General features: G+C 35.8%; 1 protein-coding gene across 5 annotated transcripts in view; it reads right to left on the bottom strand.

Moving 5' to 3' along the window:
- Nucleotides 1-915: 915 nt before the first annotated feature.
- LOC306871165 (dynamin-1-like) overlaps nt 916-21,447 on the bottom strand; it is a gene marked incomplete at its 3' end in the record, with an annotated part of 82,015 nt that continues 61,483 nt past the window's right edge. For 2 of the 5 annotated variants that reach the window (XM_079418915.1, XM_079418914.1), the window contains exons 15-21: nt 13,231-13,340; nt 12,113-12,228; nt 11,740-11,910; nt 10,768-11,009; nt 8,966-9,172; nt 4,718-4,766; nt 920-2,922 (exon numbers count right to left, since the gene is read on the bottom strand). In XM_079418915.1, coding sequence (XP_079275041.1) covers nt 11,909-11,910; nt 12,113-12,228; nt 13,231-13,340 — 228 coding nt within the window. Of the gene's footprint in view, nt 2,923-4,717; nt 4,767-6,779; nt 6,817-8,961; nt 9,173-10,767; nt 11,010-11,739; nt 11,911-11,997; nt 12,010-12,112; nt 12,229-13,230; nt 13,341-21,447 lie in introns of those variants that run through there. The other 3 variants (XM_079418917.1, XM_079418918.1, XM_079418916.1) reach the window with 3 other exon arrangements.

Genomic DNA, 21,447 nt, shown 5'->3' on the forward strand with positions numbered 1-21,447 from the left:
TGTATATTATGATAATGTACTGCTAAAACTCTTGTAATAAGCGTTCTTTTAATGACCTCGCTGAGAGACTACATTCAATGTTTCCACATGAGATAAAAAAAACATGCTTTGGTAAATTCTAAGTAACAATGTCATAAGATATAATATTATATATGAGTCAATGCCAATTTTGACTCTCATAATTGAGTTAAATTGTCATGAAAAATGACATACCAAGTCATAATTATGAGATAAAAAGTTAAGACGCAAGTATAATAATTGCAACTTTTTATGTAATAATTTAGGCTTTTTAGGTCGTAACTTGTGGTTTATCAAAACATGATTTTTTTTTTTTTTTCTTATGTGGCAGCAATGACCTTCCATAGAAATACATCAGCACAGAGAAGAAAAAAACACTCAGCATTTCATTTCATATTTATGTCCCTGCAGCACAAAAGCAGTCATGAGTAACACAGGTATATCTGTAGCAATAGACAACAATACATTGTATGGATCAAAATTATACATTTCTCTTTTATGACAAAAATCATTAGGATATTAAGATCATGTTCCATCAAGATATTTAGTAAATTTTCTACCGTAAATATATCAAAACTTCATTTTTGATTAGTAATATGCATTGCTAAGAACTTCATTTGAACAACTTTAAAGGAGATTTTCTCAATATTTAGATTTTTTTGCTCCCTCAGATTCCAGATTTTCAAATAGTTGTATCTCAGCCAAATATTGTCCTATCATAACAAACCATACATCAATGGAAAGATATTTATTCAGCTTCAGATGATGTATAAACCTCAATTTTGAAAAATTGACACTTATGACTAGTTTTGTGGTCCAGGGTCACATATTTGACTTGTATGCTAAAATAAGTTTTAAATTCTCTGAAAACAAGAAAAATGACACAAAACAACGTCTTGTTACACTGAACTTTAATGATAAACTCATCCGAGCAGAGACAGAGCAGGACACGTTACACACATTCACGCGTTACACACTCAGTATTGTAACACCTTCCTGTCCAAACACAGAAAGAGGCCCGGTTTATTCCTCCGCACACTCCATTTCATAAGCTTCATTTAAATAAATCACTTACCCATAATAATTTAATATTCAATATTCATACATGTGGACTAGTCTCTAAACAGTGGAAGCACAATTTGCATAAATGCACCACAAAGATACGCAACACACTTAAGATACAGTATGTCCATGACAAACTCTTAAATAACAGTAAATCTTTTCCAGTTAGTGGGATTTACTAAGACTCGGAGTGGATTCTGGGAAGGTTTGGTGTGGATGTTGAAGACAGAAACATACTATTGATATACGGTACAGCTGAAACTGTCTGGTCATGCCACAACGTCAACTATCAGCAACAGGGGCCTTATTATATTTATAATTATTACAACAAACGACAGAATTACAGTCCACCGCTTTGAAGGGTTGTGTTCATATTTTCTCCTTTTCAACAAAACAAAAAAGAAAGCTGGAATGATTTCTATGCATGGACCAGCAGTGATATTTAATGTTTTGTTTTTGCTAGATTTTGATTTTCATAATGAATCTTAAATTACAGACAGGAAATCAGAATTTAGATACATTTGCGTAATTTCAATGCACAGGGACAGTTTGTCCACACACACATGAAAAATGTCCATTGGTGGTGCTTTAAGCTATTTTTAATGTCAAAGAATCACGTTTTTATCCAATAAGAACCGATCTCTGTCTGTCATTCAGTTTGGGGTTTGATTGATGCGGTGGAATCGACGTGCTTACACTAAAAATAGCTTGCAGCACCTGTAATCATATGTGGCTATGTTCAGAATATCTTACTACTGTTACTATTTCAGCAGTATATAGTATGTACACTAGTGTGCAAATGATCCGAATACCCAAATTACTGACTACTTTTGCAAAAATGTGCAAATTTATTAGACTTAAAATTCAAAAATAACTAATTTTCTTGCCGAATTAATCATGCAATGAGTTGATAATGTAGCATACTACTGTTTAGCACTGAATAGCGCACTTCTGCATGCTATTTGTTAAAAATAGTAAGCAGTATACAGTATATACTGTACAGCAAGTATTCGATTCTGAACACAGCCTGTGTGTGAAAAACCATCCCGAACGCTCAACAGTCTTCAGCATCAGTCTATACTCCTTTATTAAATCAGTTGTAAACACACACGCATCTCACCGAGCTCGAGAACGTCTGTTCACCCTAAAACTGCACTACTGTGTTTAAAATGACATGAACGTGCGATCAGCATAGATCCGACTGACCGCTGAAGATATTGCACTCTCTAATTCAATCCAGCCCCACCAAAGGTTCAGATTCACTAATGAATGAATGATTTGTGAGCATTATCACTGAAGGTGAACACACGTCCTCGTACCTCAGAGCGTTTCCATAAAATCCCTCTTTTAGAGCTTTTTTCAGTAGATAAACATCCTTTTAAACTGAAAAAGAGATGAGAATGATTTTTTGCAGTGTGGGGAATAAATGGCTTTGGAAGATAAAAGAAAAAAGATATTTTGAAGAACAAATAGTTTTGGGTCCCATTGACGTTCACTGTATTGTTTGTCCATACTATGGAAGTCAATGGGACCCGGAACCGTTTAGTTCTAAGGAAAAAGGAAAATTGTACAGGTTGGAAACACCATTTTTGAGTGAATAATACCTTTAACAGGGATTTCTAGGAGATTTGATGGTTGTGATACTGGATCTCCACAATGAGCGAAACTGGCTGCTCAAACCCAGGATGCAGGAAGCTTTCCGCGTTCCTCCGGGTTCTTTTGCTTGTGTTGGTGTTGTGCTGGTGGGTTTGGCTTGTTTTACTCGATGTGGGGAGGAACAGAAGAAGAAAAGGATGCTAAGGGTTGCTCTCGGAGCGAGAAGGGCCGCCTGTGTTTGACCGGCTGAGCCATGAAAGCAGAGAAGAAAGAAAGAGAAGAGTAAGCATCGAGACCAATGAAGCTCAGCAGATTGACAGGAGAAACTGTCCTCAGAGTCACACGGAGAGAAGACAAACCCCAGCATCTTTACCAGATTCAAACCTTTCCATTACTAACATTAATTAAAACACTTCAATATTACATAATAGTTCACGTTATTCATTTAGAATCAAGTAGAAATGTCATATACGTAGTGCCCACACAAACTATTTGTTCAATAAAGTCACCTAAAATGTCTAAATGTCAATCATTGTGTGAAAAAGTCTGCAGCTTTTTAAAACTTTTCAGATTATTTTGGAATCTCTATGTATTTTATTTAATTATGAATTGTAATTATTGTTTTTATTTAATATTTAAAATTATTTTGGTGGAAATTACTCTTGGTTCATATTTATTTGTATTAGTTTTTTTAAATATATATAGTACTCGCTCCAGAATACTTCATTCTGATTGGTCAAAATGCCTGAATAAATAGTGCTCATCCATTCATTTTTAATGATTCCATTACAATAACTCAATTTTAACAAATACAATGCAACAAAAATATATTTAACTGTAACCTTTAACAAAAACATTTAACTTTCAATTTAAAGACATGTTTTTGTTTAATATAATATTTCGTATCACTCCGCGTTAAAAATGTTTTGGCGCCAACTCGCGTTTCAAACTTTGGCGCCAACTCGCGTCTGAAGACTCAAACGGTCATTGCTCGGTTAAAAATGCCGTCACAGGACTTTTTTGTTTGTTTTGTTATTTTTAGGGTGACAAGGAAACGTTTAATTGATATTTGTTATTTGTTTTAAGTCGGAATTACTTCAGGAGACCATGGTGCACACAAACGTTGTGTGTTTTCTTCATAAACCCGGTTTAAATGTGGTGTGAGGAAACATTAGGAGCTTGTATGGTCAACAGGTAAGACTCGGATTATTCTCTGCCGCCGTGTAGTACAAATATTTTGAACTGTTAAACAAGTGTTTAATGATTATAAAAGCGTATTTAAACTCGGACGTATTTTGCTTTTTCAAAACACTGCTGCATGAAGATTCGAATCTTTTTTATTTGAATCAGTGGTTCGGAATCATGCGATTCATTACGAACGTTTCGAATCTCTGAACACATGAACCAGTGTTTAATGTTGGACTGATCTGAGGTCAGCTTTATAATTTAAGATCAGTGTTGATGAAGTATGTATACATGTCTCTAATCGGCCTGATCAAACTCTCTCAAAAACACACAAAGCACTATAAATTAATAATAGAACGCAAAATATACACAGACTTAATATTGAATAATTTGTAGATTATATTTAATTGAGTACAGTACACATGAAAAAATGGATTTGTTTGTAAGGCGTCGTCTTGTGTTATATATTGTAACGTTATTATATATTCTCGTTGATTTCCATTGTTTCGACCAGCAGGTGTCGCTAGCGTGCGCTTCCAACAAGTGAATCATTTTATGAACCATATGATTCATTTGAATCAGTTGAGTTTTCCTCATAAACACCCCTGTGAAAAACTGTCACTATCGAATGTAATGACATTTAGACATGGGACTTAAGTGCAAGTTATTTTAGTGTTGACTTAGATTGTTTAGATTTAAACAACTTTGTCCATGCTTTGTGTGCAACTTTACAGTCAGTGCTACATACAGAAAGAGACTCGTGATTCAGAGAGGGAAAGACTCGTGATTCAGAGAGGGAGAGACTCGTGATTCAGAGAGGGAAAGACTCGTGTGGAACTATGGGAAAGTTTATTACCCTTTGGGGGAGTTTGGTGTCGTCTTCTGGCCCGTGAGCTCAGGGACCACTGCAGCCCGACACACATACGAAACAAAAACAAAAAGAGCGAAAGTAATGAACAGAAATATAGATGCAGACACGAGCTCATTCCAGAAGATGCAGTTATCATGAGACTCCAGATCACACTTTGGAGAGATAATGCATCCATAAACAGCAGGAAATCAAGCGTCTGCTAGCCAAAAGAAGCTTGAAGATGACAGAAAGTAAAAGTGACAGAAATGCATTTATCAAACCTTGTGCTCGTTCCTCTAACTTTTCTTGTCAAGCTCGTTCTTTAAGATAAGGAGCATAAACAGTGATGGAAAACTCATCAACCATCTGTCAAAGAGTTTGAGTTCATGAAAATGTTGTTCTAGATCTATGTTTCCTAAATAAGGGCTTTCAAACTTCCAGCTCTCAAGATAAGTGTGTTTCCTTTTCTAAATTTTGATTTGACGATGACAGAATTCTGTGAAATGAAAGGTTAAACTGTGACAGAGGGTTGTATGATGTGTGTGTGTGTGTGTGTGTGAGCTGAGGAGCAGGAAGGGGAGGCGTGTCTGTCCTGGCTGTCTGTCACAGGTGTGGGAGGGGCTAATAGTCTAAGAGGGAGGAGTCTGTGGGTCGGTTGGGTCGAGTAGGTGATGCTGGGGGTCGCCGGCTGCCATGGAAACACAGAGAGAAGATGGATGAGTAACACACACACACACACAAAATTATGTTCGTTAAATGTGAAAGAATTTCGTTCAAAATATTTCGTATTAAAAATATTTTTCAATGAGAAATAGAATGATTTTTTTCATTGGATTTCATAAAGCATGAAAGCATAATCATTCAGGATATTTAATCTCATAGTTTTGCCAAAGTTGTGAATCAAATATCTCTTTTTATAATATGAATAACTTTTTAATCAAATTAATTTTAAATAAATTCATATATTTATTTATTGAAAAAAAATGAAATTGTATTTTTCACATTATCTGAACAAAGTCAAGAAATTAATTTAATGGTAATGAAATAAAATCTAAAATAAATACCTAAAAATATATAACAATCTACTAATAATTATTTAATAATACTAATTATACCTATTGTATAAAAATGTATATATTTATATAAAAAAGCAAAACAGCATTTTTGACATTATATAAAACAAAATCCAAGTAATCAATTTAATAATAATTAAATTCTAAAATAAATAAAAATTAAATAAATTATTATTTTATTTATGTTTGTTTGGTTACTCTAAACAAGCATTTTAGACATTATCTTAACAAATAAAATGCAATTAAAAATGATGTATTACTAATCCATGACTGAAAGATCTGTGCGTAACTGTTGTGTGCTTGATTAATATTGATCCTGTGCAGACAGAGACATGTTTAACAGCATTCAGAGATCACGCCATGACAGAATGAGATGCCATGAAGAGACAAACAACATGGACAATATGCATCTGACACTTCACCTTTGACCCCACTGTTCGGTTTCACCCTAAAGGTCACATGTGCAGCGTTTGACTAGATGTTTGTAGTGGATTTTATTAAGAGGGATCATAATAACAATGGCAAAACTGAAATAAAACAAGTGCACGGGGCTGCAGAAGGAAAGGCTTTTCAGATCTTAATTAAACGAAATAAAACCTGATGCACACATTCTGATGTAATGTTTGCACATTACAGCATCTGTTCTGAGACCTGCTGTCCTGGACAAGGATTTGATTGGCTGTTGTCACATTCAGTAATTTAGATCTGCTATAAACATGTAGAAGAATATTCTGTGTTATACAGCGTGATATGCTGTTGATTTACCACAGAAGACTCAGTTTGTTAAAACAGACCTGTCTATGGAAGCCAACTGCAGGTCACAGAGCTTCGGTTGCATTTAACCAGAACATTCCCCTGTAAAGAGTTCATTATCGTTTAAATATAAGCGTCCCAACAGATCATTTCTGGACTGCTGTATGTGTGCGTGTCGGAGGGTCTCAGAGACAGTCGGTCATGCAGAGGGACAGGGAATGGCGAGAGAACCACAGACGTACCAGAAGCGTTAGTCCTCATTGGTCACTGATTGTAATTCTGTGAAAAATAATCAATATCAGCAGGAGGGGTGAAGCCGGAGCGTTGGGAGGAGGAAGAGAGGGATGTGCGAGACACACACAGTTAACATGGAGGAGACAGAAACATCAACACTTCTCCAATCCAAGCTAACCAGAGACTGACGTCCAAAACCTCTGTCTGAAGATTTAACAGCCAATCATGAATTCAAAAGCATCTGGGATAAGTCAGAATCATCATGAGCCATTGATTTATGCAGATTTAGCAATTCAGAGGTTGTGCAGATCATTTATCAGGGACTTCAGCGTTAAAGTTAGGATTTAATACAGGTCAGAATGAAGGGTGTTTGTGTTGCTGTCAGGAAGCAAGCGTTTGCCGTTAGTGTTAGAACGAGTCAAGTCACACACGCAACAGAGGACAAATTCAGCAATGAACACAAATAAAACAGAAACATCCCTCCGGCCGTCCGGTGGACAGTTAGTAAAGCGTCTGTGTGCAGTGTGTGAGGTGCTGACGTGATCCAGACATACATGAGATATGCTGACTGTCAGAGCTGGGTGATATAGTCAAAATATTAAAATTACTGATATTTATAAGCCTTTTGGTGATATTTCATCCAGGTGGATGCTGCACACTGGTGGTGGTTGAGGAGATTCCCCCATTCCATGTAAAGCACTTTGAGTAAAGCACTATATAAATGTAATACATTATTATTATTTTGATGCACTAAGATTTCAGTTAAACAATCATTGTAGGCAAGATTCAAAATGCTAAATACAAGATGTAAACATAGGCAAAAGATTAAGTAATCCATTTGTAATTTTTTTTATCCATATCTGTATATTAAGTAGGCCAACAATTAAGATATTTTTTGAAAGAAACTTATTGAATTTACTATAAATTTATACATGCACATATTTATAATATAAAACTTCAATACTTAAACAACTATTTAAAAATTATATTTTTTAAATTAATATTTATAATTAACACTATTGTTTAAAATATTGGGTTCAGTTTGATTAAATTTTTTTTTCAAGGAGGCATTGAATTAATCAAAAAGTGCCAGTAAAGACATTTATAATGTTACAAGATTTCTATTTAAAATAAATGCAATTTTTTTGTGAATCCTGAAAAATAAAATGTATCACAGTTTCCACAAAAATATTGTGCAGCACCACTGTTTTCAACATTGATAATAATCAGAAATGTTTGTTGAGCAGTAAATCAGTATATTATAATGATTTCTGAAGATCATGTGACACTGAAGACTGGAGTAATGATGCTGAAAATACAGCTTTTATTCACAGAAATACATTACAGTTTAACACATATTCACATAGAAAACAGCTGTTTTAAATCATAATGTTTCACAACTTTTACTGTATTTTTGATCAAATAAATGCAGCCTTGGCGAGCAGAAGAGCTTTCATAAACACAAAAAATTTCCCCCAAAACTTTCAAATGGTAGTGTATTTATGCTAAAACAATGTATGAAAAATGCAACACAGAGATTTCTGTCTCGGGAAAAGGAAGGATCCTGAACCTAGTCTAATGATCCGATCTTTGAACAAATAGGAAATATTGTCACAATATTCGCAGTGTTGCACCAGCAAAATCATTGTGAATATTTGTTATATCACCCAGCCCTACTGAGAACACACTGTGCATCGAATGGTTTAAATCTGTAACGTTTGAACGATAATAAGAGAGACTATGGACATCTGAATCTGAACTGATGACACTTTAATAAACAATGAGCTGAATTTGGGTGATGGATTGCTTATCGTTTAAACGTTGGTATGGTGACCGGTTAACTCACCCACACCACTGCACTTACTCCAGCGGTCAGAGTCTCACACTCCGCGGCTGAGAGCAAACGGATGTTCGTATTAGACTGCAGGACTAGAAGGTTAGTCGTGTCTGAGCATTTCTGAATGCTGCATTGTGTGTCATTTCTGGTGCACTAGCATCATCAGACAGAATCAGTTGTCTTCCATTGGTTGGACAAACATATACTGTAGAACTGCAGATTGCAATTCTATTAGGTGGCGCTAGTGCTGCAGAAATTACACATTTATGCCTCAGTCTGAGTGCATTATGATAGTTTTCCAGCACAAATATGTTATTTCATTAGCAGTTTGTACTGTCTGAGGTAACTGAGTCTCACCTGGGCACGCTGGGTGGAGCGCGGTTAGGCCGGGACGGGACCTGGGGTGGGGCCCCGCCAAAGGGGTCCGGAGAGGCTCCCGGGCGAGAGGGAAGAGGTGGCCCTCCGGCAGCAGGGGGCCCAGGGGCCGAGCCACGAGAACCTGGGCGTGCCGGAGGCCCCGGAGGAGGGGCCCGTCTCTGAGGGGTCGGGCTGGTCGCTGGAGACCTAACAGAGAAATATTGTTTCTTCTTATTTTTTCTTACCTTTTTCTATGCAGCAACAATAACAAATTTCTCTTCGGTGATAATAACACATGACTTCGTCTTAATCAAAGTATGCTCATCTCACATTCCAGCAGCAGGTGGCGCTACTGTCCCTTATTACTGGATAGCACTTGTTTTAAACTGATTGAGGTGGCTGCTTCTGACATCATGACATAAGGCTGAGCTCATGAATATTAATGAGTGTTTGTTGCTAGGGAAGCTTCCTGAACTGTCCTCTTAAAGAATATAATTAATATTCATGAGCCAGGCATTAACCCAAACAGGAAGAGTAAATTCAAACAAGTACACAATGTATCTGTACGTACTGTATATAAGTACAGTATTATTATGGTTTATAATAAATAACGTATTTAAGGTATATATCTATTAGGATATTATTGTACTCCATATACTTTTAATATTTCAATAAATGAAATATAATAGGAATTATTATTATGGTTCATGATAAAGTATTTTATTTTTATTTGACCCTTTAACTCTAACACTCTATTCTAATTCTATCCTTAAAAAAAAATACCAACACTAGCTTTTCTAATCTTTTTGTATTCTATCTACTTGTTTTCTTTTTATTTATACAATTAACTAAAGCAAAAAGGCCTCTAACACTAGCTTGCTCTATTCTTTTTCTATTCCATCTGTTTTCTTTTTATTTATTATATATTTAAAAACATAAAAATAAACCTTGCTACATGTACTGTGTTAAGCTAACTGAGGCTTGTTATAGCACTTGCAATAAATCATTGCTCTTTTGTTGGTTTTAATTGCTTCTATTGTCCTCATTTGTAAGTCGCTTTGGATAAAAGCATCTGATAGATGACTAAAGTATGTATTTATTACAGTATAGGATATTATTTTACATGAATACTAAATAAAATATAACAATTATTATAATAGCTTATAATAATATTTATTCCAGTATAGGGTATTATTATACTTCATAACCTTTTACTACTTTTACTCTTTGCACTGTGATGATGTTGGAAATCTGGAGGATTTGCACATTTTTTAGGGCCAAAAATATCTAAAATGATAACTACTAAATAAAATAATAATCATAATAGAATAGCTATTTTATTAACACATAATTATGATTATAAATAACTTGTTTAGGAGCAGAGAAGTAATTAAAATTCTCACTGACATACATTGAAAAAAATGGCTTATCTTAGTATTATTGTCTTGTTTCTAGTTCCAGTGGGGTAAGTAAAATACTCTTGTTTTAAGAATATTTTACTTGTTTTAAGCAAAATGCACTTAATTTAGTTTTGTTTTTTTCCCTGGAAAAAGACTAAATATCTCAGTAAGTAATTTTGCTTATGTAGTAAAAGTATCTTGATTTTAAGAATGTATTTATTATTTTGAGATTTTGACTAGAAACAAGACAAAAATACTAAGATAAGCAATTTTTTGCAGTGTATCGAATGCCTATTTCTACTTCGACGGACTTTCATTCTTAACTAAAGACATCATTGCCTGGGCATTAGCCCATCAGTTTATCTGTGTGTCATCCATCTGTCCTCTCTGTCCTGAACACACCTTCCTCCAGAGCCGGTGCGCTGCACCTGGAGCCAGGAGTCGTCCACAGGCGGAGGCAGAGAGGTGGAGATGGTGGTGGTGCTGATGTCCCCGATGATGTTCAGCGCTTCTTTGAGTGCGTGGTACATGCGGAGCATTTCGTCGCGCCGCTGCGCCTGTTCGGCCGACTCCTCCATCAGCATGTTCTGATCTCCACACGAGTACAGCTGAGCCAGCAGCTCCGCATTGATGAACTCCTTCGTCTGAGAGATCAGATACTCACGTCAGTGTTCTTCAGTCAGGAAAATCTCTTTTTTTTTTAAATTTAGGGAAATCTAAAAGTGTGCATGGGCCAGTTGCATAAACTTAGCCACCATGTTAAGATTGTGTCTAAACAACTAGTTTGACCAACTAGCATTTGCCAAGGGGTCAGTCTTTTCCAAAACAAATAAGACCAATCTACCTTTGCATTTAAAAAGTTATGACCAGTCTTGAAGAAAAAATTAATTAGTTGACTAACTTTTTAAGACTAGTCTTTATGCAGCCAGTCCCATATGTAGTTTTTGTTGACTATCATACTTGATCCTTCAGGATTTTATGGTTCATATAGTCTGATACAGTAAGAATAAAAAAATATATATAAATCTTCTTTAAAGTTGTTCAAATTAAGTTCTTAGCCATGCATATTACTAATCAAAAATGAAGTTTTGATATATTTACAGTAGGAAATTTACTAAATATCTTCATGGAACATGATCTTTACTTAATATTCTAATGATTTTTGGCATAAAAGAAAACTGGATCATTTTGACCCATATAATGTATTGTTGGCTATTGCTACAAATACATCTGTGCTACTGATGACTGCTTTTGTGCTCCAGGGTCACATGTGATTTATAGTGTTAAGGACTGTCTTAGTTGATGATATTTCATGAATCAAGCCTTGTAGGGATTGAACTAACTGTTCAGCATCTCTGCTGCAGACGAGCTTACATTAATGATCATCAGATGCATGATGGTCTTGGGCATCAGGTCTCGTACTGTCTTGTTGACGATGCCCATGTAAGAGTCCACCAGGTTTCTGATGGTCTCCACCTGCCTCTCCAGCTGAGGATCCATGGAGTGCATGAAATTGTCCGACCCATTCTCATCTCCAGCGTCGCTCTACAGACAACCAGACACAATCACACAAACACGGAAAACAGCAATGCAAAAGATACATACAAACTCAATGCTACTCAAAGCTTGTACCTTATCCTTCTCCTGAGTGACGCCACGGGAAGCAGCGTGAGAGAAAAAGAAAAGCATTTTGAGGTGCATCATTTCTATTTATTCATGCCTACTCACATCTGATCAATCTGAACACACACCACCACGCGCTCAGGATAGACGCCGGCACGCAGGAACGACGCTTTCCACCCGTCCACATCCTCCTGACTCTCGCAGGCCAGCTCCAGCTGACGGTAGTCCTTATACACGTTCCTGTCACCACATTAGATGCATTAGATTACTCTTTAAAGTCAACATGAGTCAAATTTGAAAATGACTGTCCATACTTTTTTTTTAGCATGTTAAAGGTCTTTTAGTGTAATTGTACCTTCTCGTGTCTTTCTGCTGTCAAATCTTGACTGATTTTGATCAAGAAAGCGTCAGAATAACTGCAGTCATATCTCCAGATGAACTCTTACTGGACTGAAGCAGCTCAGCTTTACTTGATTCTCCATCAATCATTTTTTAGTAAAATCAGTGCGTCTCAAATCTGATCATCAGGATCTTTTGAGGAGCGTTTGTTTCCAGAAGCTTTACTTTCACTGTTCCTCAGCGGAGGAATGATCTTCACAAGCCTCCAAAACATCTCACATCTTCTGAGGAGCGTTTATTTATTCATCTCTCAATCAGCATTGCATTATATGTTTGGATCATTTAATTTCTCACACATTATTGGAGATATAGAGCGATCTCTGATATTTAGATAATTTTATGTCAGTTTCTGCTGCACTGTTATAAAGATCTCATTTATTTGCATTACAAGCATCAGAATTTCATCATATAAAAATCAGCATCTGCAGCAAATTCATATTTTGGCTCAGTTTGAGTCTGTTAATAAAACTGAGCTGTTTTCCCTCCATATTCTCACTGTATCAGACTATATGAGACAGAAAAGCCCGATGAACAAATATAATACTCAACAAAAAAAATAAACTGTTACATAAAAAAACATGGCTATTACTTTATATGTCAAGCTTTACAAGAGTAAAATAGAGCCTATTGAAATTGCTAACGCTGATCTTTCTGTGATTAATTCACCAATGCATGTTAAAAATATATTAAAAAAATTACTTCATCCATCTTTGCAATTTCTCTTTTCCCATAATTATTAATTTTGTTCCCACTGAAAATCCTGTTTTACTATGTCACATGACAAAAGTTAAGGCTTTTTATGATGGTTTTTTGCAATCATTATTAAGGATTATGACCTCTGACCTTTGCTCGGTGTTGAACAGGGCAAAGATGTGTTTGCTGGACATGAAGCCCTTCTCCACATCTCTGAACTTCAGATTGTCCACCTGTAGCATGTACTTCTTCTCTTTCTCCTGCAGGGAGCAGAACAGAGTTGACTGAGATGTGAGTGCAAACCAGAGAGCTCCATTATTACATGCTGATGGTGTTGGAAGAGCTCCTCAGTGAAGCCGATTGCTTTCAGTGACTTTGCCTTGAAATGATTCAACTAGACATTAAGACTTTGAAGAAAAGACAGAACAGAAGACAAACAAGTCCTATGCGTAACTAACGTGTTCAGTGTGTTGCTATGCGGTTGCTAGGGTGTTGTGCGTGAGTGGTTGCCAGGGGCATTGCTTTGCAGTTGGTCTTGGGTTCTTGGGACATGGGACTAAACACTGATTTTTGATTAGGTAAAGAAGATATGTGTGTATGCATGCAAAGTTAGTGCACTTTTTGTCTAATCTGTGGGATTTCCCCCCGTATTTTATCATCTATTAAAACCATAAATCGTTACCAATACAGTTCAATGGAACAAACCACTATAGTTAGCTAACAATGGTTTTGGGAAACCCTTGCCAAAAAGTAGTATACTTTAAGTTTATTTTATTAAGTATACTTAAGTTCAAGTATATTTTTAAGTGTAGTTTATGTAGTAAGCATACAAATATCAGTGTACTAGTAGTATAATATTTCAGTACTCCTTGGGACTAAATTGGCCCACATTCTAGTATATAAAAGTATACTTTAAGTATAACAGTTGTAAACTTTGAGTACACAACTAGTTTACATCAATGTTTTTAGCTTGTACTACAACTATACTAAACGTGAATTTATAGGTATACTGATAGTTTACTAATTAACTTCTTGTAGTAGCATTTTTAGTACACTTGGAAGTATAGTCTCTGTAAACTACTAGTTTAGTAGTTTTATACTGTAAGTATACTTGTATGTTTTCTTTAAGTGAACTTTACATCATACTTTAAGTATGCTACTATGTCCCTATTTAGTAATGTGTATATATTTAGTTAAATCTGTACATCTACTTGTAAACAAAAACATTTTATTCTCGCTTCACGCATTCTTTTTTTTTAAACACTTGAATGTGGGTAAGTTTCATAAATAAAGAAATAACCAACATTTTGAACAAAAAGCTGAAAAAAGACTGAATTGGATTCAGAACGATAATTAAAACGTAGATGGAGTCGATCAACACCCTGAAGCTTGACAGTCATTATTACCTCTTCATGGGTTGACATTTTATTCATAGCGTTACACAGTTTTGATGCTGTTTTATGTCTGATGATCGTGTTAGACTACATGTGGAAGCATGGGTTGTTTCAGTTTCACTTGTTTTTTTGGGGGGAATTCTGTACAGAAGATGTGTACTAGCGCCCCCTACCATATAACAATGAAAACACGGATTCCAGGAGCACAAGTATAGCTCAAATATATTTAGACTTTTTCTAAATATAATTCAAGTATACTTTAATGTCATTTAAGTACATTTCTGAGAAGTACATAAGAAGTAGACTAAAAGTACACTTTCCTATTTTTTTGTTTTGTTTAAAAGTATACTAATAGCACACTTGAATAAACTTATTGTTCGTAAAGGAATGCACCCCTAATTGATTAACAGTTAATACGTAGTGTTATGGGTTTGTTTAGATCATTAACATGAGTGATAATAACAGTGATGAGTGACTAAGGTAACAGAAAGAAAGAGTGCAGAGGAAAGAACAGGCTCCAGCGATCGCATGCGTGTGTGTGTGAGTGAGAACTGTATATATATATTGAGCAGAGTGATTTTAGCCTCCGCCACATGCGGCTGGAACTGATTAGAGCCGACAGAGCTAAAATAAAGCGTCTGGGCGGTCTGCAGGCTGACTGGTGCACCACAGTCATCAGGCAGGCCTTCAGGGGCCCGGAGCCCAGCGGGCAAGGCCTGGTATTCCCCTGCCCACCAGAGCGAGCACCGCGCCCTGCCGTAATGCCCGTAAAACACACCGGCCAGCTGGAGCGGACGAGAATAGAACCGGGCACGTGATGCTTCCCGCCGCGGCAGAGAGATTTCTGATTGGTGCTCATGAGATGTTGTAAAATCTCAGTTATGTTTCACTGAAGAATCGTTTTTTCTTCTCCTAAAAGTACTTAACGATAATAATCCAGTTGAAAACATTAACTAAAACCAAAATAAATGAAAAATAACAATATTAATAATTGCTTGAAATAAAATTAAATGTAAAATAATAATAATGTAAAAAATTCAGCTTATTTCATCTAGTTGCCAAGGCTACATTTCTATTTTTATTTGGTTTAAGTCAAAGTACTAAAACAACTAAAACTAAATCAATAAAAAATTATATAGACAAAAAAACAACAAAATTACTAAAACTTCAAAAGTGTAATGAAAATCCAGAAAAAACTGAATACTAAAAAAAAACTAAAACTGTCAGTGTATTAATTATTCTAAAATGTCACTGATTTCCAGTTGGATATGCTTATAAAATTAATGTGCATAATTAGTGAGCATCTTTGAAGATGAATTCATTATTAATTATTTCTTTATTAACTATTTATTTTTGTAAAAACATTTATAGTAGTAGTAATAAATATATATACAAAATGTGTTATTGTTTTTAGTACTGACCTGCATAAGATATTTTACATAAAAGACATTAAAATATAGTCCACAAGAGAAAATAGTAGTTGAATTTATAAAAATGAACCTGTTCAAAATCTTACATCCCCTTGATTCTTAACACTGTGTTGTTAGCTGAAACCAGCTGTGTTTTGTGTTTAGTGATGGTTGTTCATGAGTCCCTTGTTTGTCCTGAACAGTTAAACTGCCTGCTGTTCATCAGAAAAACCCCCCAGCTCCCACAAATTCATTGGTTTTTCAGCATTTTTATGTATTTGAACCCTTTCCAACAATGACTATGATTTTGAGAGCCATCTTTCCACACTGAGGACAACTGAGGGACTCATATGCAGCTATTACAGAAGATTCAAACACTCACTGATGCTCCAGAAGGAAAAACCATGCATTAAAAGCCAGGGGTGAAAACATTTTGAATGTGAAAATCAGGGTAAATTTAACTTATTTTGTCTTCTGGGAAACATGTAAGTATCTTCTGTAGCTTCTGAAGGGCAGTACTAAATGAAAAAAAAAAAGATATTTAGGCAAAATAAGAAAAAAGTGCTTCTAAACTCTGGAGGATTTACTGCGACCACATTTGGGATTTTCTTTCCTCTATGTTTTCATGACTGTCAGGGGTTTTCCGAGTGTGTAACGTGTGTCGGCTTGGTCAGCTGGACCTGGTGCTCATCATCAGATATAAAACATACAGTTGCCACGGTGCAGAGAGTATGACGTCACCTATAAAGCCATAGCAACCGTCTCCTCCACACACACACACACAGAGAGAGTGTCTCTGACTGGGAGCAGTCGCTCAGTGAGTCACTCTTTTCCTTCTCCTCAGCCAGATTTTGGGAAGAGAGGCTTGAGGTGAGGAGAGGAGGGAGACGGGTCTTCTGGGAGGAGGATTATACAAGAGAGACGAGTGCAGAGATGATAGGAAGATCACGGCTGTGCTCTTAAAGGAACAGTGCAGAGAAAAACGGACATTCCGTCCTCGTTTACTCTCCTTCATATTGCAAACCTCTATGACTTTTTTCTTTCTGTGAAACACAAAAAGCAGAACATTCACATTCATTTTCTGTACAAAGCGGTTAATGTCAAGCTCTAAAAAAGAATCTTAACAGTAGCTCAGATGATGTGTGCTATATTGTCATACTGAATGATAGCTTTGTACAGAAAACATAAATATCATTTTTTATGTTCCACAGAAGAAAGAAAGTCACAGAGGTGACAGAATGAGCCTTTTTGGGTGAACTGTTCCTTTCAAAATCAAAGTTTCTGTAAAAAAAAAAATTATTCACTAGATCCCAAACTAGAAACCAAAACACGTACAGAATAATGAAATGCTGTATCAAGAACTTTTTCAATCTTTTGAATCTTAGACAATCTGTCAAAAAGTAATTTTCACAAAAAAAGAACAAATTAAAATGAAGTTGATGTTTAGAACCATTAAGACGTTTTTGCATTTTATGATTATAATTTTGCATTATTTTAATGAGAATTAATCCGATTAATTCCATTATACTATCTATAATGGAAAAATCATAATTTAATGATACATTATTTTGATAAAGTATTTGTTTATTCTGTATTACCTATGTATAATACAATTTGCTGGTGAGATATATTATTTTTTTTTTTTATTTTTTTTTATTAAAGTCAGTCTCCAAATTATTTCAAATATTTAAAAACTATATATTAAAAATTATTTCAGTAACTTTTAAAAATGTTGGTGATATGAAATGATTTGACATGTACAATCATTTTGTTACTCCTTTTATCATGTCAAGCATTAATGCTCAAGGTGCAAAAAGCAAACAAAATAAAAGTTGATAAAATAAAATGAACTCAACTCAAACTATTTTAATTGTCTTAAAAATAGGCAAAAAAAAATCCTTCCTCCCTTTTTTATTTTATTTACTTATTGAAGGATGAAATGTGGCCCAGCAAAAAATAAATAAATAAATAAAAGGGGGGAAAAAACTTTTATTAGAGTAGATCTGCTCTTCTGACATTCCTAACTAAAAAAAAAAAAAAGGTTATTGCAACTTTTTATGAACTGTGAAAAAAGTCAGAATTGTGAGATATAAACTCGCAATTGCATTTTTTTATTTTTTATTCAGTGGTGGAAACAGGAAAAAGACCCACAGAGACTCATATACATATATACAGAGCAGCAGACCACAGCACTTGTGACTTAACACAATCTCACACACACACACACGCAAGGAAGTCATCAGAAGTCAGACATCAGTGTATATCAGTCGTGACCTCTGACCTCCCCAGGTCCCTAAACACACACACACACACTGAATGATTCTCCATATGGTCTTGTAAAGTCTCAATGGCTCTGGGCCTTTAAAACCTTGAATCTCTTAAAACATTGTGCCCTTGGTTTCAGAGCAGAAATCTGATCCGTCTCAAGACAGGAAGTTTGAATCGTGTCAGCTGATACGGAGGGTCCAATCAAACGAGGATCTAAATAACCTGCGGCTGATGACACGCAGAGTCAGATTCAAAAAACATTCCTCTTATTTTGTAACAATTCTTAAGAAAAAATATGATGTACATTTTTTGAGCATGTCTTAAGAAGTTCTCAAGAATTGGATAATTCTTACAAACTTAATTTATCCTAAGAAATCTGTTAAATTAATAGTTCACACAAAAATGAAAATCTGCTGAAAATGTTCTCACTGTCAGGTCATCCAAAATGTAGATGAGTTTGTTTCTTCATCAGGTTTGTAGAAATGTGTCTCATCAATGGATGCTCTGCAGTGAATGGGTGCCGTCAGAATGAGAGTCCAAACAGCTGATAAAAACATCACAATAATCCACACCACTCCAGTCCATCAGTTAACATCTGGAGAAGACAAAAGCTCAAACACATCCAGCATTAAGATGTTTTTAACTCAAATACATTGAGTCCATAATATAGCTTCCTCCAGTGAAAAAGTGCATCTCCTGTTGTCTCTCACATCAAAATCCAGCCACATATTAGTTTAGAGCTGTTTTAAACTCTGCTTGATCTGCAGATTTCTCTCCTGATTCAGACCAGAACACTTTTCACTGGAGGAAGAGTTAGTATGGACTCTATGTATATGAGTTAAAAACATCTTAATGCTGGATGTGTTTCAGCTTTTGTCTTCTCCAGATGTTAACTGATGGACTGGAGTGGTGTGGATTATTGTGATGTTTTTATCAGCTGTTTGGTCTCTCATTCTGACGGCACCCATTCACTGCAGAGCATCCATTGCTGAGACACTGATGCAGAGACACATTTATACAAACCTGATGAAGAAACACTCATCCTGATCTCAGATGATCCTGAGGCTGAACACATTTTCAGCAGGTTTTCATTTTTGGGTAAACTATTCCTTTAAAATATTTTTCATGAATCCAATCTAAGAACGTAAAATAATCCCTTACTAAGAACATTTGACTGCTCAGATCTCGCTCTTTCATTCCTCGCAGGACGTGTGGACCACAGTTTGAGACATAGCTGAGCTCTATTCTGAAACTCATTTCAGTTGAATCTCATTTCTGTTTCAGAGAAACGGATGAAACATAAACTAGAGCTCATTAGAGACGTTTCTTTTCTATGTCCAACCACACGGACAGAGCTGTGAATATTTTCCATTGTTTTGTTTTTGGTGTGACTAATACCAGCGCAATTATAAGAGCGGAGGAAGTTCAGACTCGATTCATAAACACACTTCTCACGGCTGACTGTGGCCCGCTGCACTAATCCAAACAAAACAGCCCCACAAACACACTTTTGAGACACATCATGTCCACGTTCATACATCCGAAAGAACACTCTGCGTCATTTGGAGCGTAGCAGGTGTGATCATACATGTAGAACTAAACCAAAAAATGAAGCAGTATGTAATGTGCTGCTTTAAGCCACATATGTGCGTGTGTGTGTGTGTGAGAGAGAGACTAAAAAGCGCTGGTGTCTTGGTTTTGCATCAAAGGCCAGAGAGACGCAGGGAGGCATCTGGGAGCAATAATGCCGCTCTAACCCCTCATTACCAAAACGACTGCGCCTAGAGCCAAGGCCAACAGCAATTTTCAAAATGCATGTTTTTTTCCCCTCTTTCTGTCTTTAATTCACAAAAGGAAAAAAGCACAGCGTCATTTTGCAGAAAGTTCCCTCATACAGCTCTGTCTCTTGACACACTTGACATCTACGAGCATTTTTGGAATAATGTCACTACTCCACAAGCTACTAACAATAAGTGTCTTGAACTAAACTTGAGCTTTTTAAGGAAGCTTTTTAATGGCAAAATTATTATTTGATATGATTTAGTTTTAACAATCCAAGGAGTATTTATCTGGGGATCTGTGGGTGACAAAATTGGTACATTAAAAAACTAAACTAAAATTTATGGAAGCGCCACAGAATAAAAAAAATAAACAAAGCAAATACAAAATGTTTTCTCACAATTACGGATTTACATCTCAATTCTGACTTTGGTTCTTGTAACTAAGAATAAACTCAGAATTATGAGATCTAAATTCAGCATTGCAAAATGCAAACTCTGAATTATGAGATACAAAGTCAGAATTGAACTTTTTTTTTTTTTTTTTTTTTGTGAGAAACTCGCAGTCACCTTTTTATTTTTTATTCTGTCTTCTATACAAACTAGCCCCGACAAGAACGTAAAAAACTAAGTGTACATTTATTATTATTTAAATATTTTGCAACATGAATAACTTTCTGATTTACTAAAATTAATAAAAAATTAAATACAGTAAAGTAAATACAGAACAGTAATATTTGGAGCTGACATGATACAAAAGTCACTACGTTTACTGCCTGATTTTTATTTATTTTTTGTTTTGTTGCAAAATTGAACTATATTATCGCTCAGCAGGTATACTCCCATAGGGCAATATGTGCCTTGTAGAAAATCTCAATTGCTTGTTTAGTTGGAAAATGTAAATAATATTTTTGCCCAGCTCTAATCGGCTAAATGTGACTTATATTGCAAACACGAACATAATGACTTTCTGTGAAGCAGCTTTAAAAAAATGTGTATAGTGAAAAGCGCTACATAAATAAATTTGACTCGACTGCTTTGTTCGTTTCCCTCCTGCAAAGCCTTTTGCTGAGCTCATATGACGTGATATTTGGAAAGAAAAGATCCGTCTGTGCTACAGCAAAGAGAAAGCAACAGCAGCACAGAATCCCTCCGAACACACACTAATGTGTACAGCAGCGGCGGCGCAGGCATGTTAACTGCATTAACCCCTCAGCGTTCCTGCTTTAAAGCTCCTTTAATGTCTCAAACAGCCTCACACGTAGGTGGAAAGGAGGACGGTCGCCCCTCATTGACAAGGTCACACGCTGACATCCGACATGCTTTTCTGCATGCTCAGGTTTTTCTGTTAGGCAAGAAACAAACATTGCATAACGCAACGTTGTGAAATCTCTGAGTTTACATACTATGTATGCGTGCATCAAACATTGCATCTAAGCTTGCACCTTCCTGTACTCTTACATTTGGCAGATGCTTTTCTTCAAATTGCATTGCATTCAAGAGAAACATTTGATCAGT

Source organism: Barbus barbus, assembly GCF_936440315.1.
Source record: "Barbus barbus genome assembly, chromosome: 6".
NCBI lineage: Eukaryota > Metazoa > Chordata > Actinopteri > Cypriniformes > Cyprinidae > Barbus > Barbus barbus.